The sequence below is a fragment of the Mastigoproctus giganteus genome, chromosome 10, assembly GCF_048544385.1.
Source record: "Mastigoproctus giganteus isolate SK-2022 chromosome 10, ASM4854438v1, whole genome shotgun sequence".
NCBI lineage: Eukaryota > Metazoa > Arthropoda > Arachnida > Uropygi > Thelyphonidae > Mastigoproctus > Mastigoproctus giganteus.
This window is the reverse complement of record NC_143584.1, coordinates 16,591,864-16,613,285: the sequence shown is the minus strand read 5'-3', so window position 1 is coordinate 16,613,285 and position 21,422 is coordinate 16,591,864. Positions and strand designations below refer to the sequence as shown.

The 21,422-nt window shown below is 35.0% G+C and overlaps 2 protein-coding genes across 2 annotated transcripts in view; one reads left to right on the top strand and one right to left on the bottom strand.

Annotated features, from left to right (window-relative positions):
• Positions 1-18,660, bottom strand: part of LOC150078804 (neuralized-like protein 2) — a 74,526-nt gene extending 55,866 nt beyond the window's left edge. Inside the window, exon 1 of the mRNA XM_090382359.1 lies at positions 18,548-18,660. Coding sequence (XP_090238485.1) covers positions 18,548-18,562 — 15 coding nt within the window. The 5' untranslated portion in view covers positions 18,563-18,660. The remainder of the gene's footprint in view (positions 1-18,547) is intronic.
• Positions 18,661-19,129: 469 nt separating this feature from the next.
• Positions 19,130-21,422, top strand: part of Nup44A (nuclear pore complex protein Nup44A) — an 83,516-nt gene continuing 81,223 nt past the window's right edge. The window contains exon 1 of the mRNA XM_090383897.1: positions 19,130-19,432. The gene's annotated coding sequence lies outside the window, so the exon portion shown is untranslated. The remainder of the gene's footprint in view (positions 19,433-21,422) is intronic.

The following is a 21,422-nucleotide window of genomic DNA, read 5'->3' as shown; positions in this document are numbered from 1 at the left end:
TTTTAATGAAAATTGGGATGGCTCGATAAATCTTTCTACATGAACCAAATATAAAATTTCAAGAAAATCCATCCACTGTAAGTATCTCTGTTATATGCCAACAGATGGACAGAAATAAATAAATATTCTGTTTATACTCCGGCACGACAACCAAGTCAGTAGAGTTTACAATAAATCGTCAATATAAATATTTATCATTTAGTAGTCACGGACTTGAACCCCGGTCCACTCAAGGAACGCATACTATGCACTCTCGCTCCTGACCACTCAGCTACGTCAGGCCTACAGATGGACAGACAGCCATGGTAAAGACAATTGGCCCTTATGTTAACATGTCTAACAGAATGAGGAAGCAAATCAGAAAGTCATAATAGGGAATTTGAACTTTCTGGATATTGAGTGAACCTTGTGGGTTGGTCACTCACACAGTATTAAGACTTCAGATTACAAGAAGTCTCTAGCAAAGAATGCAAAGAAAAGTAGCAAAGACTTCTTTACTTATATAAGCACTAGGAGGAAGGGGATGAATCACATTGGCCCACCATATATGAATGGCTTAACTGTTAATGATTCTGCTCACAATGCTGACAAACTGAATAGATATTTTCCATTCACGTTCATACATGAGGAATTTTTTAGGGATGTGGATGCCAGAAAATTCTACAGAGAGCTACACAATTGTGTGTTATGATAACTGAGAAGGTGGAATGGAAACTCAAGAAGCTAAAAGTAAACAAGGCACCTGGAGCTGAAGGGATCTATCCAATTATATCAAGAGAGGCAGCAAAAGAAGAAGTCCACCTTTGACCATAATCATGCAACCATGCTTGGATTCAAGGAAGGTCCATAGGAACTGCAGTTGTGCAAATGTCTCTCTTATTCATAAGGCAATAACAAAGGGTTAAGTGAGTAATTACAAATCTGTTAGCTTGACTTCTGTTCCAGGGAAAATAATGAAGTTAAAGAAGTAATGCAGACAGGAATGCCATTATGTTGCAGTCATGAAAAGGGTTTTGATAAGGAGGATTATATCTAATTTGGCCACTCTGATTGCGTACAAAGATGCAGAAACAAAGGAACAGTATGCAAAAACTATTTCTGACACCATATACTTAGGTTTAAGGAAAGAAAGGCTTTCCTACCTCTACTCTGTCAGACAGTGACTGGAGGGAGTCCGAGTAGTGTGTATGCGGGGGGGAATTCTCAAGGCCACGTTATGTCAAGATTCTGGGTATATTCTTACCATGTGTACGCCATATCCAAAACTTTCATTACTTCATATAGTATGTTCCCCCCTCACTTTTTCTTACTATTGAATACACCATGAATTGTCAAACTAATAGAGTAAGCTTATCTGCAAAAAGATCTAAACCTCCCAAACACTTCCTAGTTCATTTCACAAATATACGTGGTCTCAATTCTAATCTCAACGATGTTCATTTCCACTTGCAGTCTGCCAAATCCCATGTACTTTTTCTGACAGAATCTCAGTTATCGGTTGATCCAACTACTGCCCATCTCAGTTGCCCAAATTATTCGCTGTATGATTCCTTTCACCTCAAAGGTGCTACATGTGCATATGTCTGTTCCGATATTCCCTGTCAGAGACTTGATAATTTGGAATCTCCTCTTTTCGATCTTCTCTGGCTTAAAATCTCTCTACCTCATTGTGTCAAATTCATCTGTTGTCTCTACCATTCTCCCAACTCCACTAATCACTTAGAGCTCTTTGGCTTCCTCTCTTTGCAACTTGACTTTCTCCAGTCCAACTTTCCTAACAGTGAGGTAATTTTCCCTGGTGATTTTAATGTTCACAACTCCAGCTGGCTTCCGTTTTCTAGTCACACTGACCCAGCTGGTCGAGATGCTGAGGCTTTTGCAATTACTAATGACCTTGCACAAATTGTTCATTTACCTACAAGAATACCGGACAATCCTAACACAGCCAACACACTTGATCTTTTTCTCACAAACAATCCTTCTCAGTACACGGTTGAAGTGAGTGGTCCTTTAGGCACCTCAGATCACAACTTGGTGATTGTCTCTTCTACAATGGAGCCTTTATCTCATGGCTATTCTCAACCTCGTGTTGTTTGGAATTACAAGAATGCAAAATGGGATGACCTGCGAGATTTCTTTTCTTCTTTTCCTTGGTCAGATTACTGTTTCAAAACATCTGATGTCAGCATTTGCTCAGATCATGTCAGTGAAATTGTTCTTGTAGGAATGGAGTCCTTTATTCCACACTCCACTTTAAAATCTCGTCCTTTGTCTAAACCTTGGTTTTCCAATAAATGTGCTAAGCCTCTTCAAGAGAAGAATGTTGCATATTGTAATTGGCTTGTTTCTAATTCTTCAGTTTCAATTTCTGCCTACACCAAAGCTCGCAACAATTATAAAGCAGTTATTAATCAGTCCAAACTAGATTTTGAACAGGCTAAGAGTAGAAAACTTGCTTCTTGTCCTAATGGTAGCTGAGCATTCTGGTCTCTTGCCAAAGCTATTGGCCGCTACTTTTGCCCATCTCTGCTCCCACTCTGTCAAAACCAGATGGTTCTGTTGTCACTTCAGCCAAGGATAAAGCTGACCTGCTAGCATCCCATTTTTCGCCCAACTCATGCATTAATGATCTTTGTAAAACACCTCCCACCATTCCCAACACGCTCCATTCAATGTCTTCTTGAGCTTCCGTCAAAAGGATGTCAGAAGAATTTTGACGAATCTTGATGCTAAGAAAGCTCCAGGTCCTGTTGGTATTTCTACACTTGTTCTCAAAACCTGTGCTCCTGAACTTACTCCTGTTCTTTGCTGCTGTTTTTTACTTTCTTATTCCAAAGAAAGTTTTTCCTTCTGCTTGTAAATATGCTCATATCCAGCCAAATCCCTCCCATCCAATTATCGTCCCATCGCAATTACTTCTACTCTTTCTTAAACAATGGAGAAATCAATTAACCACCAACTCTTAAACTACCTTGAAACCTTCCGTCTGATCAATGATTGCCAGTATGGATTCCGTCAGTGTCCATCCCCTGGTGATATTCTGGCTTATGCTACCCATTTATTCACAAATTCAATGGAAAAGTTTGGTGAAACACAAGCAGTTGCTCCTGACATCTCAAAGGCTTTCGATCATGTTTGGCATAAAAGTCTTCTAAACAAACTTCCATTTTATGGTTTGCCAAGTGTTTTTTGTAATTGGTTATCTAGTTTTCACTTTGACTGCTCACTAAGGGTGATCGTAGATGGCTCTCTGTCTTCTAACTTCTCCACTAATGCTGGTGTCCCCCAAGGTTCAGTTCTTTCCACCACTCTTTTCCTTTTGTATATTAATGACCTTCTTCCATTGACTGGAAATCGTATCCATAGTTTTGTTGATAATAGCACATTGCATTCCACTTTCCATTTTGAGAAACCTTGCTCTGCTCAATCAGCTTCAATTTCTTGAATAGCTGCTATCAATTCCTTAAATGCCAATCTCCAGGTAATTCTCCAGCTGGGCAAAGACAACTTAATTGATTTCAATCCTTCTAAAACTTGTTCAGCCTTGTCTTATATCTCGCAAAAAGGATTCTTCTGCTCCTATGCTTATCTTTGGTGACACTTTGATTTCTAGGCAAGATGATATATCTCTTTTGGGGATTACCCTGACTTCTAATCTCTCTTGGCACAAGCACATTACAAATATTGCTTCCTCTGCATCTAAAAAACTTGGTTTTCTCATTCGCTTTCGGCATTACTTTTCTTCCAAACAATTGTTCACTCTGTAAAAATCACAAATCCGCCCAACCATGGAATATTGTTCCCACATCTGGGGCGGTGTCCCCAAAACCTCTCTCAGGCTTCTTGATTCCATTCAGAAGAGGGCAGTTAGGTTAATTAATGATTCATCTCTAACAGAGTCTCTCCACTCGCTTTCTCATAGACGTACTGTTTCTGCTGAATGCCTCTTCTACAGATACTTCCATGGGCACTGTTCTTCTGAATTGGCTTCTATAATTCCCGCTCTCTCTTTCAAAACAGTCCGAACATACATTTACTGTCCAACTTCAAACTCACAGAATCAACTTTTCATCTTCCTTGTTTATTCATTCAACTGCCGTTTTCTGGAACAACCTTCCTTCATATGTATTTCCTGAAAATTACAATCTACAGAAGTTCCAGTCTAATGTCAACAAATATCATCTTTCGTCTTCTCAACCTCCAATCCAAGCACAGTACTAAGTACTATAGTTTCTAATACTTTTCCTGTTTGGGGTTTTCATAAAAAAAAAAAAAGAGTGAGAGAGAGAGGGCTAATTGAGGTTTTTAAGGCATTGAATAGACTGGGCAATTAAATGCTAATGGCATCTTGCTCAGACAACATACATGAGAGAAACATATTTCAGTCAGTAGGTGATTATGGGAACAAGAGGTAACGTGGGAAGCATTTTTTTAGGAACATTAGCATATGTGCATAAGCACCTAGTATATTCACCATGTCCAGCTGTCTGTCTTTCTATCTGTCCGTTCGCATGTAACAACTTGACTCCCAGCAGACAGATTTTGATGAAAATTTATATTTGGTTCATATAGAAATATTTGTTGATTCATCTCAAAATTTATTAAAGCTGGACAAATAGAAATTCAGCAATTATTATTTATTTTTTTCCATCCAATTAGTATGGAAAATAGAAATTCATATATTAAATGTAGTACCGTTAACTTTAGATAGTCATGCACGCTTCACATGTATTGTTAAGTAAGACTTGTAAATGTGGTGTTACTTCTGAAGAGATGCATATGATATATATATATATATATATATATATATATGTATAGAGAGAGAGAGAGAGAGAGAGAGAGAGAAGGAGAGAGAGAGAGAAAAGAGAATATATATATATATAAAAAAAAAAGAATATGGGAGAAGAGTAATAGTATTATATAGTTGTAATTAAACTGAATGGCTAAGTTTTGAGAAGGTAAAACTATATAGTTTTATTAAGTGTTCTATAAAGTTATACTCTTAGTAATTAATTGATAAGAAAATAACTATATTTACAATTATAGAAAAAGAAAAAAAAAAAAATTCACAATTACTTTTTAATAAAAAAAAAAAAATAAACAACCCAGAATGCTTTCACATAAATGAAAGTGTATTTCATGTATTACTCTAGAATGAAAAGTTCGGTCGAGGAATGGTTCTAAGTTCAATTCCAATTTCATAGTGCTCCCTCACCACTTTTTCCTACAGAAATATTACTATAAATTTAGAACAGAGTTCTGATCCATTTCAAAATTTCAATGCTTACTTAGAATATTTTAGGAATCTTTGTAATGAATTTTCATGTCAAAGGGTTGACTTATTTTGTTATAAACAATGAATTATTACTATTTGCTAACGGGCCTGAAATATGAGAGTGCTGTGTACATTAACTAACTTTTTTTTTTTGTCCTGGTGCTGTATACTCTTTCTCTTTCTTTTATTGCTTTCTTGTATCATTAGCCACATGTTTTGTTTGTTTGGGGATTTATTAGGTGCATCGGCATCTATGGCCATAGTGCAACATTTGCCACTATGAATACTAATACTGGTTCAATACCTATAAAGAAGTTGGGTAGTTTGTTTCTGTATACCATGGCAAAAGAGAGCAATCAGTTCTGAGGGCATTGTTGATGAGGCTGCTATTGCAATGGCTTAGTGTAGCACTTAATTTACATTTGTCTGCTGGAGGCAGAGTGATTACTACACAACTAAACCTTTCATGGACAGCTGTTTGAGAGGTCTTGAAAAGTATGCCACACTGGCACCCATATAAACTGTACATGGTGCAGTACTGTTCTTTGAATCTTGCTCTTTGGTTCCACCAATACCCAGAATTGCCAGATACAGAGAATATCACTATAATGATGTTCATCAATATAGAATCCCTCTTCTCCGAGGAGGTTCAACTAAATGGTCCAGTAACATGTACTATGACTGGTTCACAATACCATGAATTCCTTACCCAGCATCTTATTTTATTCTCAATTGTCAAGTTAGAGGCTACTTGGATATAGCAGTTTTCATGCTATTGAGCACCACCACATATTTCTTACCAAGTGACATGTTTCTTAAAGGTGCATAATTTACTATCCGTTCTCAACTGCTCAGTCATCTCACTACCTATTCTTAATCTATGCAATTTTTGGTTGTGGGGTTATCTGAAAGACAACACAAACCGGGACAACATTTAAACTCAGGCAGATACAAAAGAAAGCATTTTGAAATCATTTGGATAGAAATGTTGGGAAAAATAATTGAAATAATAAATAAAAAAACAATAATTAAGCAATCTGAATAAATTATCAAAAATCTGTTACAATGCTATACAATGGCATGGGAAGAAACAGAAGAGAGAGAGAGAGAGAGAGAGAGAGAGAGAGAGAGAGAGAGAGAGAGAGAGAGAGAGAGAGAGAGAGAGAGAGAGAGAGAGAGAGAGAGAGAGAGAAAAACAGTATCACTTTGTGGGGTTAATTCTCCCCCTATTCCATTCCTTATAGCATTTCTCAAATATCAACCATTCTAAATTTCAGCTTATTTATTAATTAACCACTTTCTCTACAAGCCTTCAATATTTAAACAATTTAGTTGTAACTATTCTGTATTTTAAGCACTATGATTGGAATTGCACACTGGTAAACCAAAAAAAAAGCTTGATGAAAATGTGCTAGAATTTCTGGGTCAGTAATTTTAGGAAAGGCACATCATGGAAGATTGTTCCAAGTTATGGAAATGGAGGGAATGAATAAAGAGGAAGGAAAAATTATTCTGAAAAGTGAAAAAAAAAAGAAAAGAAAAGAAGTTAGTTTGCAGAGTTTGGATTTGAAATATATTTTGGAGGCTTGATGGTTGCTACAAGTATTTTGACTGACTGCCTATCTGCCAACTACTAGAAATGTGATTAAAGAAAATTTAATTCATATCCATCTTTCAGTTGAAACTTTGCTTTAAAATTAATGAAAATTAATTAATGCATGTCAGGATATATATACCATGGGAAAATTATACATTTCTATATGAAATGCAATTAGCCATATTTTGGGCAGCAATGGTGCGAGTCTGACAAAATCCAATTTTCTTTATTATTTTTGAAAAAAACTATTTATTTATTTATTTTTTAAATTCTGGAGTATACTAATGCCTGATCTTTTATTAATGAATTATTTTTTAACAAACAATTCAAAAATTTAAAAGTGCTATTTTTCTTCATCTTAGTTTCAATAAAGCAAAATTTTTATTGATTCTATTGATAAAGGGGAAAAATACATAACAGTATAAAATTATTAATCACAAAAATTCAGTATGTGCAGGCAAATATATTTCAAATTACACACATATATACATAATATATATATAATACTATTATTAGCCATATGGTGTATGGACAGGACAGGACTCTGGATGTGCCAAGCCCATACTCACAAGATGCAAGCCCTGGGGTATAAAGTAAAATAGTAGGTATGCAGAAGGAAAAAGCATAGAAAAAAGGAAAGAATTAACAAGTTTAACTACCTTAAACACATTTAAGGTAGTTAAACCAATGACGAGGTGAAAAAAAAAAAAAATTTAGAGAGAAAATACAGTGGAAGGAATACGAGGTGCTACATAAAAACAGACTCATTTCATCTTTTTAATAAATGACAGATTAATCTTTTGGTGGTGAGGGACAATACAGTACTTTCAAATTCACATAATTTGAATAAAGCCAAAGGGCATCAGTTATTTTAGTTTTTAAAGCTCTAACTTTATATATTTAATTAAAAAAACAGTTTATGTACCTTACAACTTTTTAAATTATGTTATTGAATAAAATAATAACTAGATGGGGACTAGGCACCGGTGAGGTGATCTGATAGAGGTGTATAAAGCCTTGAATGATTTGAGCATGCTCAATGCCGATGGGATTCTTCCTCTTGCTCAGAATAATCACCTGAGAGGGCATAAATTCAGATTGAGGAAAGACAGATGTAGGATAAATGTGCGGAAATTTGCCTTAGCCAGCAGGTAGTTGGTTGGTCAAACAGACTTCCATCCCTTGTTTGGGATGTTGATAGCCTAAATAAATCTTAAGGCTCAGCTGGACAGGTATTTTGAACGAACAGAGGGGTGAAATGGAAGTGGTTTTTTTTTTTTTTTTTTTTTGGCTGATGGGGACTAGGGGACTGCATAAGCTTGCTTTCTTGCATCATATGCCTCTACTAATGCTAAGATGAAATATAAAATAAATACTACACAGAAAAACACTTTTTTTTTCTTATATGCACAAGTGATCAGCTTTGCAAAAATATGCATCTGGTCCCAGATGCATATTTTTGCAAAGCTGATCACTTGTGCATATCTCTCTGCGTGCACAAACATATACACAAGTGATCAGCATTGCATGTGACGTGAGCTTAACACTTCTGCTGTAATGAGGTTTCTACTCATAGTAGGAGTCTCATTTTGTACTGTATAATGGAATTATAAAGTAGAATCTACAATATTCCATTATAAAAAAAAATTCTAAATGCTAAAAAAAAAAAAAAAAAAAAAAAACTACTGATATCCACCCCATCTTCTCTATAAATATCTTCCATAAATTTATTTAAACTATTCCCTTCCACAACAATGGTAGTTTGATCATCCAAGTTTCTTGCGATGACTGACTAACTGGTTAAAATAAATAAATGATATATACATAAGATAAAACAGAGATAAAATAAGATAAAAGAGTTAAAATACAATAAGATAAACATGTTAAAATATAATATAATAAAAGCTTTAAAATACAATAAGATAAACGTGTTAAAATACAATATAATAAAAGCGTTAAAATACACAGAAGCTTTTGAGGCAAAGTGCCTCTTCATCAGCTAGTCACTGAATGGTGTACTTCAGTATATATTGATGGTTACATTAGCAAAAGTCAGCTGGGCATGACTATGTATCACAAGTCTGGTGTCAGTAGAACAGAATTACATGCATGTGATGACTGCCAGCACTCATCGCACTGCAATACAGTACATTCTATAATAGGGTGTAAGTGCACTCCCTTTGTGCGATTCATAGTACTATTATTGGTAGCTATGTGCAGTGCTTCAAGCCATGAGAGCTGGCGGTAATCACGTGAATAGCTGACGATTTCAATATCCCATCGGGGATCAAGATTGTGCTGCTCAACCCAATAATGCTCAGCAACTGCTGACCGTTCAAAATTAGCGGTTTGCAGAGCCACCTCATGCTCAGAATCCCGGTCTTTCAATCTTCTTCTTCCAGACTCACCTACATAACACCCCCCCCCACACACACAACCCGGACACGTAATGCGATATACGGAACCACTCCATTGGAAAGAAGGAACAGGTGTCTTCACCTTAGAAATAATAGACTGTAATTTCCTCCCCGGAAGTTGCACACATCGTATATGATGGAGACGCAAAATCCTAACAAGACATTCCTATATGCCCAGATAATAGGGGATGTAGGCAGTAGAGATAAATTCACTGATGCGAGGAGGGTTAGATTGCGTAACAAATTCATGAGCTTGAAGCTCACATTTATCTAGAACATGAGGTGGATAGCCGCAATTTGAAAGCTCTGCCCTAATTTTAGAAATCTCCAATTGCCTGTGACCAGTCAAACTAGAGTGCATCCAAGTGCAAGTACAAGCAGTGCTATGCAAATGACTAGGGACGTAATGCTGACCCATAATTGGTAAACTGGCCTGTGCACATTGGCTTCCTAAAAACGGAAGTTACTAAACACGAATCCACGTGTTGGACTTACATTCAATCTTAAACTGAATGACGGGTGACAGGGAATTGAGATATTGCAGCAGTCGAGATTCTGATCCCCGGGGGACAATTGCGAAGATATCGTCAACATAACAACACCAGAGAGTGATAGGAATCGGTAAGTTCAAGGAAATCTGACTCTCAACTTCCTCCATGGCAATATTGGCCACGATAGGACTAACAGGGGCACCCATAGTTGTGCCCTGTATTTGGCGAAACAGAGTCATTGAACACGATCATGCCCCCCCCCCCCCCCGTTAAACACAGATTGAGAGCAGTACAAATATCATCTGTAGAGAGTGAAGTTCTGTCTCCCAACATGGTATCCCTGCTCAAAAGATGTCTCGCACAGGCAATAGCCTGTTGTACAGGAACAGAAGTGAATTTCTGTTCCTGTACAAGGTCTGTTTTCAAATAGTAGTTTGTTCCAACAGTCACTCTCTGGCTAAAAGACAATTTTCATACATCTATCTTGGAGCCATCCTTTTCAATTTAAGTTCATGTCTCCTCGGATGTGTTTTCTGAGGTTAGAATAATATCATCATTAAATATACTCAATCATTTAAAGCCTTAAACATTTCAATCGCATTTCCTTAGCAGTGCCTAGTTTTCAAGCAGTGTAATTTGCAAAATCAAAGACTTTTATGGTAAGAGTGCCCCTCTGTGTTCTTGACTAATCTGGTTGCTTCTCTTTGCACTTGTTCTAAGGGGTTGTCTTTCTTAAAACGAGGCCCCTAAACCTATATGCAGTATTCAAGATGTCACCTAATAGAATAATTATTTCCTTGTCCCTATGACAATATTTCTGTATTTCATTGATGGAACCTCACGAGCTGTTCTGGAAGCCAATCTGTACTGCTCAGAGAACTTCATGTCAGGCTATATAACTACCTCTAGGTCTCTTTCCTTCTCCATCATCTCGAGTGTAGTACCACCTAATTGGTATATTATTCTATAATTACTGCTGTCCATATGCAATACCAATGTTAAACCTCAATTCCCACTTTCAGCCCAACTGTCTAATTTATCTAGGTCTTGCTGTAGTGGTATGCTTTGATTCTTGTCATTAACCACCCTGCCAATGATTGTATCATCTGCAAACTTAGGCGATAAACTTGATATTCCTTCATCAGTATCGTTAATAGTAACGATAAGGGACCTGACACTGACTTCCTGAGAGACTCCACTAATAACATTAGTTCAAGAAGAGCAGTGCCCATTTATAACCACACTTTGTCTTCTGCCACTTAACCATCTCTTTATCCCTAATGCCATATTGCTCCAATTTTTACAGCAGTCATTTGTGTCAAATGCTTTACTGAAATCTAAATATATGATATCAAATTGTTTACATCCAGTTCCTATGTTACTGTATCATAGCAGCTAATCAGACTGGATTTCCTCCCCCCCTTAATAAGCCAATGCTGTGATTTCCATATAGTTTTATTCCTGTTGGCGATTCTGCAATATTTCTTTAACAATGGCTCCATTATTTTCCTTGGAAGAAAAGTCATACGTGCAGGTCTATAATTGTTATCATCACCCTTTGACCCCCCCCCCTCTGTGAATGGGAAACGCATTTGCACACTTCCAATTTGTAAGAACCCCCCATGGACCTAACATTTCTTTCATAATTATGGCAAAGGGTTTGTTTACCTCTTTTGCTTTATCACTTTTAATATAACTGGCTAGATCCTATTGGTCCCAGGTTCAGCTGTTAAAAAAAAAAACAACAACAACAAAAAACCTCATCTTTCCTACTGTTGTTATTAAACATATTTGTTCCTATTCTCTAATAGTGTCAGAAGAAGAAAAACAGAATTATAAAGTGCACCATTTTAAAGCATTTCCTGCTTTTTTTTTTTTTTTAAACAAAAACTGAGTTTAATGTTATAGCAAATGGATGTAAGTTCATACAGCATCAGTCAAAGAAAAGCATACCTCACTTCATTTTGTCCATTCCTTCTAATAATTTCTCCAATCCTCCTTTAAACTGATTCAAAGAAAGGAACCAATTTCACAACACTAGATGGAAGTTTGTTCCAACAATCACTTCCTGGCCGAAAGGAAATTTTTGCACATCTTTCCAGCAACTATCTTTTCCAATTTAAATTAATGTCCCTTATGTGTGTTTCTTGTAAAAAGAATTGGGATGCTATCAGTATTTGGTTCTCTCAACCCATTTGAAACCTTAACTTCAATTAGGTCTCCTGACAGGTCCAAGTTTCCAGATGTGATTTATTTAAATTTTTTTCTTTTTTGGTAAGAGTACCCTTGGTTGACCCTGACTACCCATGTTGTCCTTCTCTGTACCCAGTTCAATAGATTCCCTTCAGTGAGCGAGGCTTCCAAACCTGTATGCAGTACTCAAAATGCAGCCTAACTTATAATAAAAGGAAAGTCACATCTTTTGACCCTGCTGACAAAATATCACTATATCATTAACACAACCTCATGTGCTGTCATAAGAGCTTGTCTACACTACTCAGCAAGCTTCATTTCGAACTGTACAATTAGTTTTACAACTTTTTTTTTTTCATTTTCCACTACATTGAGTTAGGTACCAGCAAAATTTTATGTTATTCTGTCTGTGCTTGTTAACAGGAAAGACTGTTTTTACAGGAATGGGATACACTTAAATAGAAGAGGTACAAGGATATTTGCTGAAGCTATAAGGCAGTGATAGGTGGGTTGGAAAGCTGCTAGCTTGGGGGGGGGGGTGAGGATAAACAGACTTATAGATTAACTAGAGATGCAGGCAGAGGTAAAAGTGATTCTTGCACTGCTTCTATTGGAACGAGCAGTAGCAGCCTGGAAATAGGGCCGTACTTATAAATAGGCACGAGGCACTAGCATCGGGCCTCACGATAGTGGGGGGCCTCGTGAAGCCTCTGTAATCTCAAATTTTTAAAGCGATTTATTTTTTTAATGCCCTGATCTAAATCATTAAAAAAGAAATTTACTTAAAAAAGAAAATTACTTTAAAAAAAAAAGGGCATTAAAAAAGAAATTTACTGAAAGTGTGGATGACTCATTTCTGCAAAAGAACAGATTAATTTCCAGAATAAAGGAAAATCACTCTCTCCTAATTCTCTAATAGGGTGTAACAGTAGAGCAAGCTGACCATGGCATATTATCTGCGTCGGGAATATGCCTTAATCTTTTCCACTGGCTATGAACACAAGAAAGCAGTTGACCAGCGTGACTTCTCAGTACAATGTGTGGGAGAGGCAGTTGTAAATGTGTTACGAACACCACTAAATTGTGGAATGTTAATCCTTTTAGCTCTTAATTCATGCTTTCTACAGCAGCAGCTCTACTGCCTAAAGGCCAGAAGTGTGAACAATGCATACCCAGGTCTCTTGAAATTTGTTGATTATATGGAAATTTTATTCGTTTTACATAAATTATTTTAATTTGACCACCCATGGATTTGAGACTCTATATAAGCTAAGACCTGAAAATTGTAACATCTATATATTTTATATGGAAGGTGCTTTCTTTCAACAGTGAACTGACTGTTGAAAGGAAAATAGGCTTAACCGATCGAGCAGGAAGTGATCTAAAATTGAAGCTATTTCTTCCTAGGTGTGCACAAAGTTGTTAAAATGTAAAAATTCTAAATAGTTTTATTTTACAGAAAGGGCCAGTTTTGTAGTACAAACGAGAGTAGTTCAACATTCACTTCATAGACGGAGCCACAGGAAGATGTTAACTGTTAAACAAACAGCTGTCTAAGTTCATAAGGCATTTTTTTCTGATTAACAATTTTCACGTTCACACAATCGCATCCTTTGTTCCAAAAAAAAAATAATAAAATAATAATGATAATAATAATAAAATTCTGGTACCAATTGCAAAATTGCCTACCTTAAAAGAAAGAACTAATCGTTAGGATTCCATTGCACTGCTCGCTCACTATATGTCCCCACGTTGCGCATACACACATTGCCCTTCGTTATGTTTAAAACGTTCAGAAATAATCATTTTATCATTATCAACATTGAGTTTATTTGTTTTTTTAAGGTGAGTAATTAAGGATTTAGAATTATGTCACAGTCGAACGTACCTTGCAGCAAAGAATATACACATCTTTTTGTGTTTCTGCAAATGTATTCTGGATCAGTCTGAAATAGTGAAATCAAAAAAAATTTATAAGTTTCCTTAGACACAAGAAATAAGAAAGGATTCAACGCATACTGGCTTACCTACTTACGACAAAAACATACACTACATTTCTTTAGAGCATCTAGAGAAAACTTTAAATTTGCATACTAATGAGGGAATAAAATTTAATTTATGCATTAGTTTCAGGTCTGTGGTTGAGAATTCTTGGGAAAACAATAAAGATCTAGTCTACCAGACTACAGATGAAAATATGTTGGCGAACTTCAGCTGCAACATGACTGTCACAGCACATTTTTACACTTCCACATTTGGAAGTGTAAGTGAAGAACAGGGTGAGGTTAACAGGACATTAAACACATGGAGATGAGGTACCAGGAAATTTGAAATGTCAACATCAGGGCTCATATTTGCTGGATATTGAAGAGATACTATACAGTAGAAGCATCTGCAAGAAAACGAAATACTAATAATGAAAGTTTGACCAAGTTTTTATAGTGAAAGGTGAGTTTTTAGTGTACTTTTTAATATTCTGCCCTTTTTAGGTATTTTATAGAGATGAAAATGAATTGTTCAAAAATTTTTGGGAAAATATCAGGCAATAAAAATGCTACCAATTGCAAAATTTTCACAACGGGTACTAGAATACAGCTATTTGCATAGAGAATTAGGTTTTTAGTGCACTTTTTAATAATATTCTGCCCTTTTCAGTAGTATTTTATAGAGATGACAATGAATTGTCCAAATATTTTTGGGAAAACATCAGGCAATAAAAACGACACAACATGGATTACATTCCTTTAGGACAACTAGAGAAAATCTACCAATTGTAAAATTTTCGCAATGGGTACTGCTAGTTTAGTTTAATTGTTGATGTGCCAAGTTAAAGTGTGATACAGGTGTGCACACACTGAAGTAACTATAGATATGTATCTGTCTCTCTGAAAGTAGTGTTGTAGTTAAATAAATTTTGATTCTGTTGTAACAGAAAATTTAAATATCATATCTTTGTAATGTTTTGTTTTCTATTGTGATTGTGGCATACATTTCCCATATTTAAGCTTTTTGTTTTCTCGCTCTTAAAATATGAATTGATTCAAGTGTTCATTTCTTATATTGAATCAATATCATTATCAGTTATATTACTCTTAAGCTATGTTACTATAATCTCATTTGAATTAAAAATCTGAAATTGTCAATAAAGAATTAAATGAAGCAGTAATTAAAACAATGATATGTTAATATTTAAAAAGGCATTAATCAAAATAGCAGCAACTATGCAAAAGAAGAAAATTATTAGTGAGATATTTTAAAAAGAATTATTGCTAGTGTTCAGCTTTTGAGTAAAGTTGGTCAGAATCTGAGGGGCAATAATGAATACAGGCTAAATAAATGAAACTTAAAAAAAAAAAATAATAATAAATAACGATAATACAAATGTTTAATGTATATAGGACACTAGATTCTTGGTTAGATGCATGATTAGTTCCTGAGGCATTGAGCACAGCAATCTGTGCAAGTTATTCTTTAGTTGTTTCGTATGGACTACATGATGTTTCAGGGTACATGGTGTATACATTCTGTTTATTTCTCGAATGTGGTGTATTATATTATTTTATGCTTGTTTTTTGTTTGAATTTTTTCTTGTGCATCAGTAAATATAGCTATAGTGTGCCATTATTTTATGCATTTTTTTTTGACAAAACATCATCTATATGATAAGCCATCTTCCAAAGTTACTAATGCCATATATTTTAATAATATGCTAAGTGAATTTCTATGTAATTCAATTACTATGCTATAACGAATAACATAGCAAGTGAAATTTTGAATAATTAATAGTCATTTGGATTAATAACATAATTGAATTTTGACTGTTAATGTAGTAATTCTGAATTAATAATATAATTGAATTGGGGCCAGGGTGTGTGGTTGGTTTTAAGGCCCTATCTATCTTAATTATAGTATTTTATAATCATTTAACAAATATTTTGAAGCCACTTTCTTGGTGCTTTGCATTCAGTGCACCTCTGTTTTGCAATAATCATCCTGTTATGTTAATCACTATTCATTTTTTGTATTTATCCTTATATCTGTGTCTTTTAATACCATTCAAAAAAGAAAAAAAAGATGGATATCTGCCCAGCAACAATGGAAACAACAGAACAACGTGCATTACGACAGACAGCAATGCATGACGGTGAAAAGTGTAAACAAAAACTTGGTTGGTTCTGTGAATTAAATTAAAATATTCATATACATGTATGTGTGTATATAAGGTGACACAAATAAGATGGGTACAGCTATTGTTAAATAACAGAAGCCATTTAAATAAAACTGTTTATTGTTAATTCATAACTAATCCCTTACAAAAGATGACCTATCATGGGATTACTCAATCTGAAAACAAAAACAAACGAATATCAGACTTTATCAGCAGTAACACCCACACCCATCTTATATGCAGTGGCGGATTAAAGATAGTTGGGGCCTCTAGGAAATTTGAGGGCCCCCCCAAAAAATAATAATAAAAAAAAAATAAATAAAAGTTAGGTGGCAAATAAATGAAATTTTGTACTTTTGAACTTCTGGATTTTTCTGCCTGTTAAAGGGTTAAAGGATGATAAATAATAAAACTTTATTTTAGTTTAATAAAACTTTAGTTTAATGAATAATTTTTTATGTCATTTTTACAAATTTACGAATTTATTGATTATGTCTTCAAAGTTTATTTTTTCGGAAAACTCGCGTTCAATGGAAATTAGGGATAAGGCATTTAATCGCTCTTGGCTCATTACAGTCATTGGTATTGTGGCATTATTTAAAGCGTAGATAGGCCGCACTGTTAAAAATACGTATTAAAACGTAATAATTGTTTTGAAAAAATTTTTGTTTAAAATAATCAAGATTTTTATGATGTTTACTGAAAACATTAATCTATTTTAGAACACTATAGGAAAATGTCTTGGCTTGGGGGCCCCCAAAGCCTGGGGCCTCTAGGCACGTACCTCATTGCTTTAATAGGTAATCCTACCCCGCTTATATGTGTCATATTGTATATGCTTGTTTGGAGAGGGATGGATTCAACCCTTTCAGAGATTGGAGGAATTCCCAAGGGTATCTTCAACTGGGGTTGTAGTTAGCTAATCTCAGGATATGAGCAGTAAGGTTTCTCCAATCAGTTATTCCAGAGTTTTCAGTACACACAACACACAGTTGGCCTGTGAGCAAACACTTGTGCGTACACTATAAACCAAGAGTACAATACTATTACTAAAGTAGAACCCCAACCCACACAGCAGCTTCAGTTAAATAACTAACAGTTACACACGCTAACTTCAATTTTTTTTAAACATTACTTCAGGTCAAAAATACTGAAATGATAAATTGTGCAAGTAATTTAGTGTGGTAAAATAATCAACATTTGTATACAAAGAAAAATAAAATAATGTTATTTCATAATATGGTCTTCATAAGGTGATCTGATTGAGATAAAAATCTTGATCAGATCACCTTATGAAGACCATATTATGAAATAATGTTTTTTTTATTTTATCCGATTTCTTTTTTTGTTAGTTGTTGGCGCATCGGCTTCTGTGGCCATAATGCACCTCCCAAAGATTTTGCAGTTTACTTTGATCCAAGCCCGAAGCGGGATTCAAACCCGCGACCTTTGGGCTGCCAGGGAGGCATTTTATCCATTCAAAGCTTTAAAAAAGCTTTGAACAGATTAAGCAAGCTCAAGCTGATGGCATTCTTCCTCTTGCTCAGACTACACACACAAGGGGATATAAATTAAAATTAAGGAAGGATAGTTTCAGAATACATGTGAGAAGGTTTGCCTTCAGCCAGTGGATAGTTAAATGTAAAAACTTCCATCTGGTGTTGTGGAGGTGGGAAGTTTGAATAAATTCAAGGAGGGATGGACAAATGATGTGGGAGGTTTTTTGGCTGTTTTATAAGCTTGCTTCCTCGCATCGTATGTTACTAAGAATAATAATATCAACAAGGAGCAAAATATCTTTTAAAAATTTAATTCACATTCATATCTTGAAATTCTGCTATATCTTTCCTCCCCACCCCCCCAATATAAATTACAGTACTTCAAGATTCATGATTCACATTGTTTGTATTGTGTATGCATGACTGGCAATGCCATATCTGAAATCAAACTATTCCGATATGACAAATTAATTTTGAATACCACACTAGATTACTGCCATAATCTAGTGTGGTATTCTAAATTAATGTATGTACAGTTGTTCATATTTATTCATATCATAAAATTCTCATATTAATTGGAATAAAATTTGACAACCTACTCAGAAATTCAAGTATACAAGATAATCAATCCAATGCCATACTTTTAAGTTTAGGTTACATTTCAGAGGTACAATGTTAATACAATCGAAATATTCCTCTCGGAAAAAACTACAGGTATCCAAATGGGTTTTAGTTATTAAAAATATACAAAAACTCCACAGAATTCGTAATTTTGATACACATTTTAACAGCAAAACGAAATTTGCGGTTCCTATTTCGTGAATGCATAGCCAGCAAGGTTTTTCGTATTAGTAACGGTAAAACGATGATGAAAGGAAGCAAGGTTTTGACATTTTTGATCACTTACCCAAGGCTTAACCATCACACGGTCATAGTGTTTCCTTTTATCTTCTTAAGATTGGATTTGTTTCAATGAAAACGAATTATATTAGCACAAAGATTCGTGTATCTTAAAATATGCTGCTTTCAGAGTAGACAAAATTTCCGATATGTCACATATAAATCAACAGCGTACGCTATTCTTCAGCTGTTCCGTGTGGACTGTACTGTTTCGAAGCACATGCTGCTAATTCCTCTAATGTGTTGTTATTATTGTATTAAGGGATTTTTTTTTTTAAAATGTTAATCATGAAATGAGGCTCTTATACAGTCACATTTTAAAACAACACGCACATAACAGCTACAAATGCCACCTCCTTCGGTAACATAACAACAACAACCTTCTGTGCACAAATAGAAGGTTGAGCTAGCTATTTCTCTTAGATACAAAGTATTATTCATAATTGTAGTGTGACGTTAGTTGCTATTGGTTTTTTGATATTTATATCCAATAATATTTTGTTTTATATATGATAAATGAAATACAAGTATATATAGGTGGCGCTGCGATATTCAGTTTACAAAATGGTGAATTGTGTAGTTGAACTGAACTTCAGTTAAGTCAAAAATTTACTTTAAGTGTTATTGGTACAGAGTAATAGAAGGAAGGTATTAGTCTTTCACTGCTAATTTCTGGACTGATATACTATTCTGTATTCTATAGACTTTAAAGGACTTAAACATAACTAGAATTTTGAAATTGTTATTTGAACTGAGTGCTGTGCTATCAAATGAAAATTTCATTGTGTAAAATCTGTCTTATTTTCGGTTCTTAGCAGGAATTTTGCGTCTAAAGAAAAAGTATTAAAAGAAAATAAAAAAAAAAAAAAAAAAACCGAAACACTGGAGATCGGTAAGTACGTGGTAACTTCCAATCCTCCTTGTGATTTTTATTTTTTTAATGGCGCTAAATAGAATTTAAGGCTATTTTCATGTTACAGAAATATAGGTAGTATTTTGAATTGGACAAATTAGGTTTTATAGAAACGTAATTTACTAACTGTTATTTATTCTCATACAACAATTAAACAAGAATATACTTCTTTAGTTGTTGAATATACTAAAGTATATTAAGCTAAAGTATATTTTCGTTATTCTGTAGTATGATATTTTAAATATATAATTTTTTATTTTTAAAGATTAATTTCTGAAATGCCATTCTGATTGAAGAAAGTTCTATAGACATAGCCGATCACAAAAACCACATATATATGTTAGACATACTCCATATATATATAATATTTATATACTCTTTATATATATGTGTGTATATATACATATGTATAAGTAATGACATTAAAATAAAATATATAAATAAAAATAAAATAAATATGAAGCCCAATATATTACTGAAATTACGTATAAAAATTAATACACAATGCCAGTAGTGTGGCAAAACTGTAAAGCGAAAATTTAACATAAACCTAAAAATTAAACTTATTATGTATATATACACACACCCAGTGATCACTGAATTATGACCACCCCATCCATAATGGACTCTTACATAGCTTGCAGTATTAAAAGCTGAACAGCTTCGTGTGCTAGACCAGTGGTAATTTGCATCTGATTAAGAAAGTCAGAGTGATAAAGTAGCATTTATGGGACATAATAAAGATATCAGAGTTTCAGAAGGGCATGATCGTGGGAGCTCATGCGTTGGATGCTTCCATATTGGAAACAGCATGTCTTGTAGGTAATGGTGTCAAATGGGTTAAACCACCTCTTGCTGACAGAACTGTAAAGAATTGCTCTTGGTAGATGAAAGTGTCTCTTGGGTCACCTGCTGTAACACCCTCTCCTTACCACTGATCATTGTTGACAGTGAATGCTGTAGTCAGCAATACACTGGTTGTATGCTGGAGGACTGGAAACGAGTATGCTATTGGATAAGTCCAAATACCCAGTGCAACACACTGGTGGATGCTTTCAAGCATGGCACAAGCAACACGAGTTTATGGGGCCATAATGCATGGTGCCCATTATTCAGGCAGGTTGCTCAATATGGGGACATGCTTTGCTGGCAAGAACTAGAACTCCTGTGCATATGGACCAATGTTTTACTGAGGTCTACTGGCCGCTCTTGGAGATCAATGTTCACCCAGCCATGTTGCACTTTTCCCTAGAGCAGAAACGGGATCTTTCAAGATGATAATGCGCCATGTCATTGGGCCCACACTGTGCAAGAATGGTTTGAGGAACACAGTGAAGATATCATCCATCTTGATTGGCCTCCAAAATGCCTGACCTCAATCCAATTGAATGCGTGTGGGATGTTTTGAATGAGAAGTGAGGCATATGGACATGCAACCATCATCTATTTTGACACTGGAAAGCCTTGCAGGCAATATGATTGCAGATTCTCATGGACGTCTTCAAACATCTAGTGGAGTCAGTGCCTAGACCTAGGTGAATAGAGACTGTTATTCATGTGAATGGTGGCCCAACACAGTATTAGGTAGGTGGTCACAATTCAGTGATCACTAAGTGTGTATATAGAGTCCTTCATATTCAAATATTAGTTGCATTACATACATGTATATACAAGATTGTATATACATGATTTATATAAGTAGCATACAAATGGCATGTTCATTTGTTTTAGATTATCTGACAACATTAAATCCCACAACTAAACTAATAGTGAGGGAAAAAAATCCACATAATCAAGTGGCATTAAAATTGAGAGTGCTTCAGAGACTTCACATTAGTTAAAATTTTTTTTTTCTTCTTATTTATAATAGAAATCCCATAAGAAAGGCCATTCTCATGACTGTGTGCAAGTTTGATGTAACAGTAAGTATCCACACCTTTCCAAATTCAGAAAGACCTATTATAGTTTT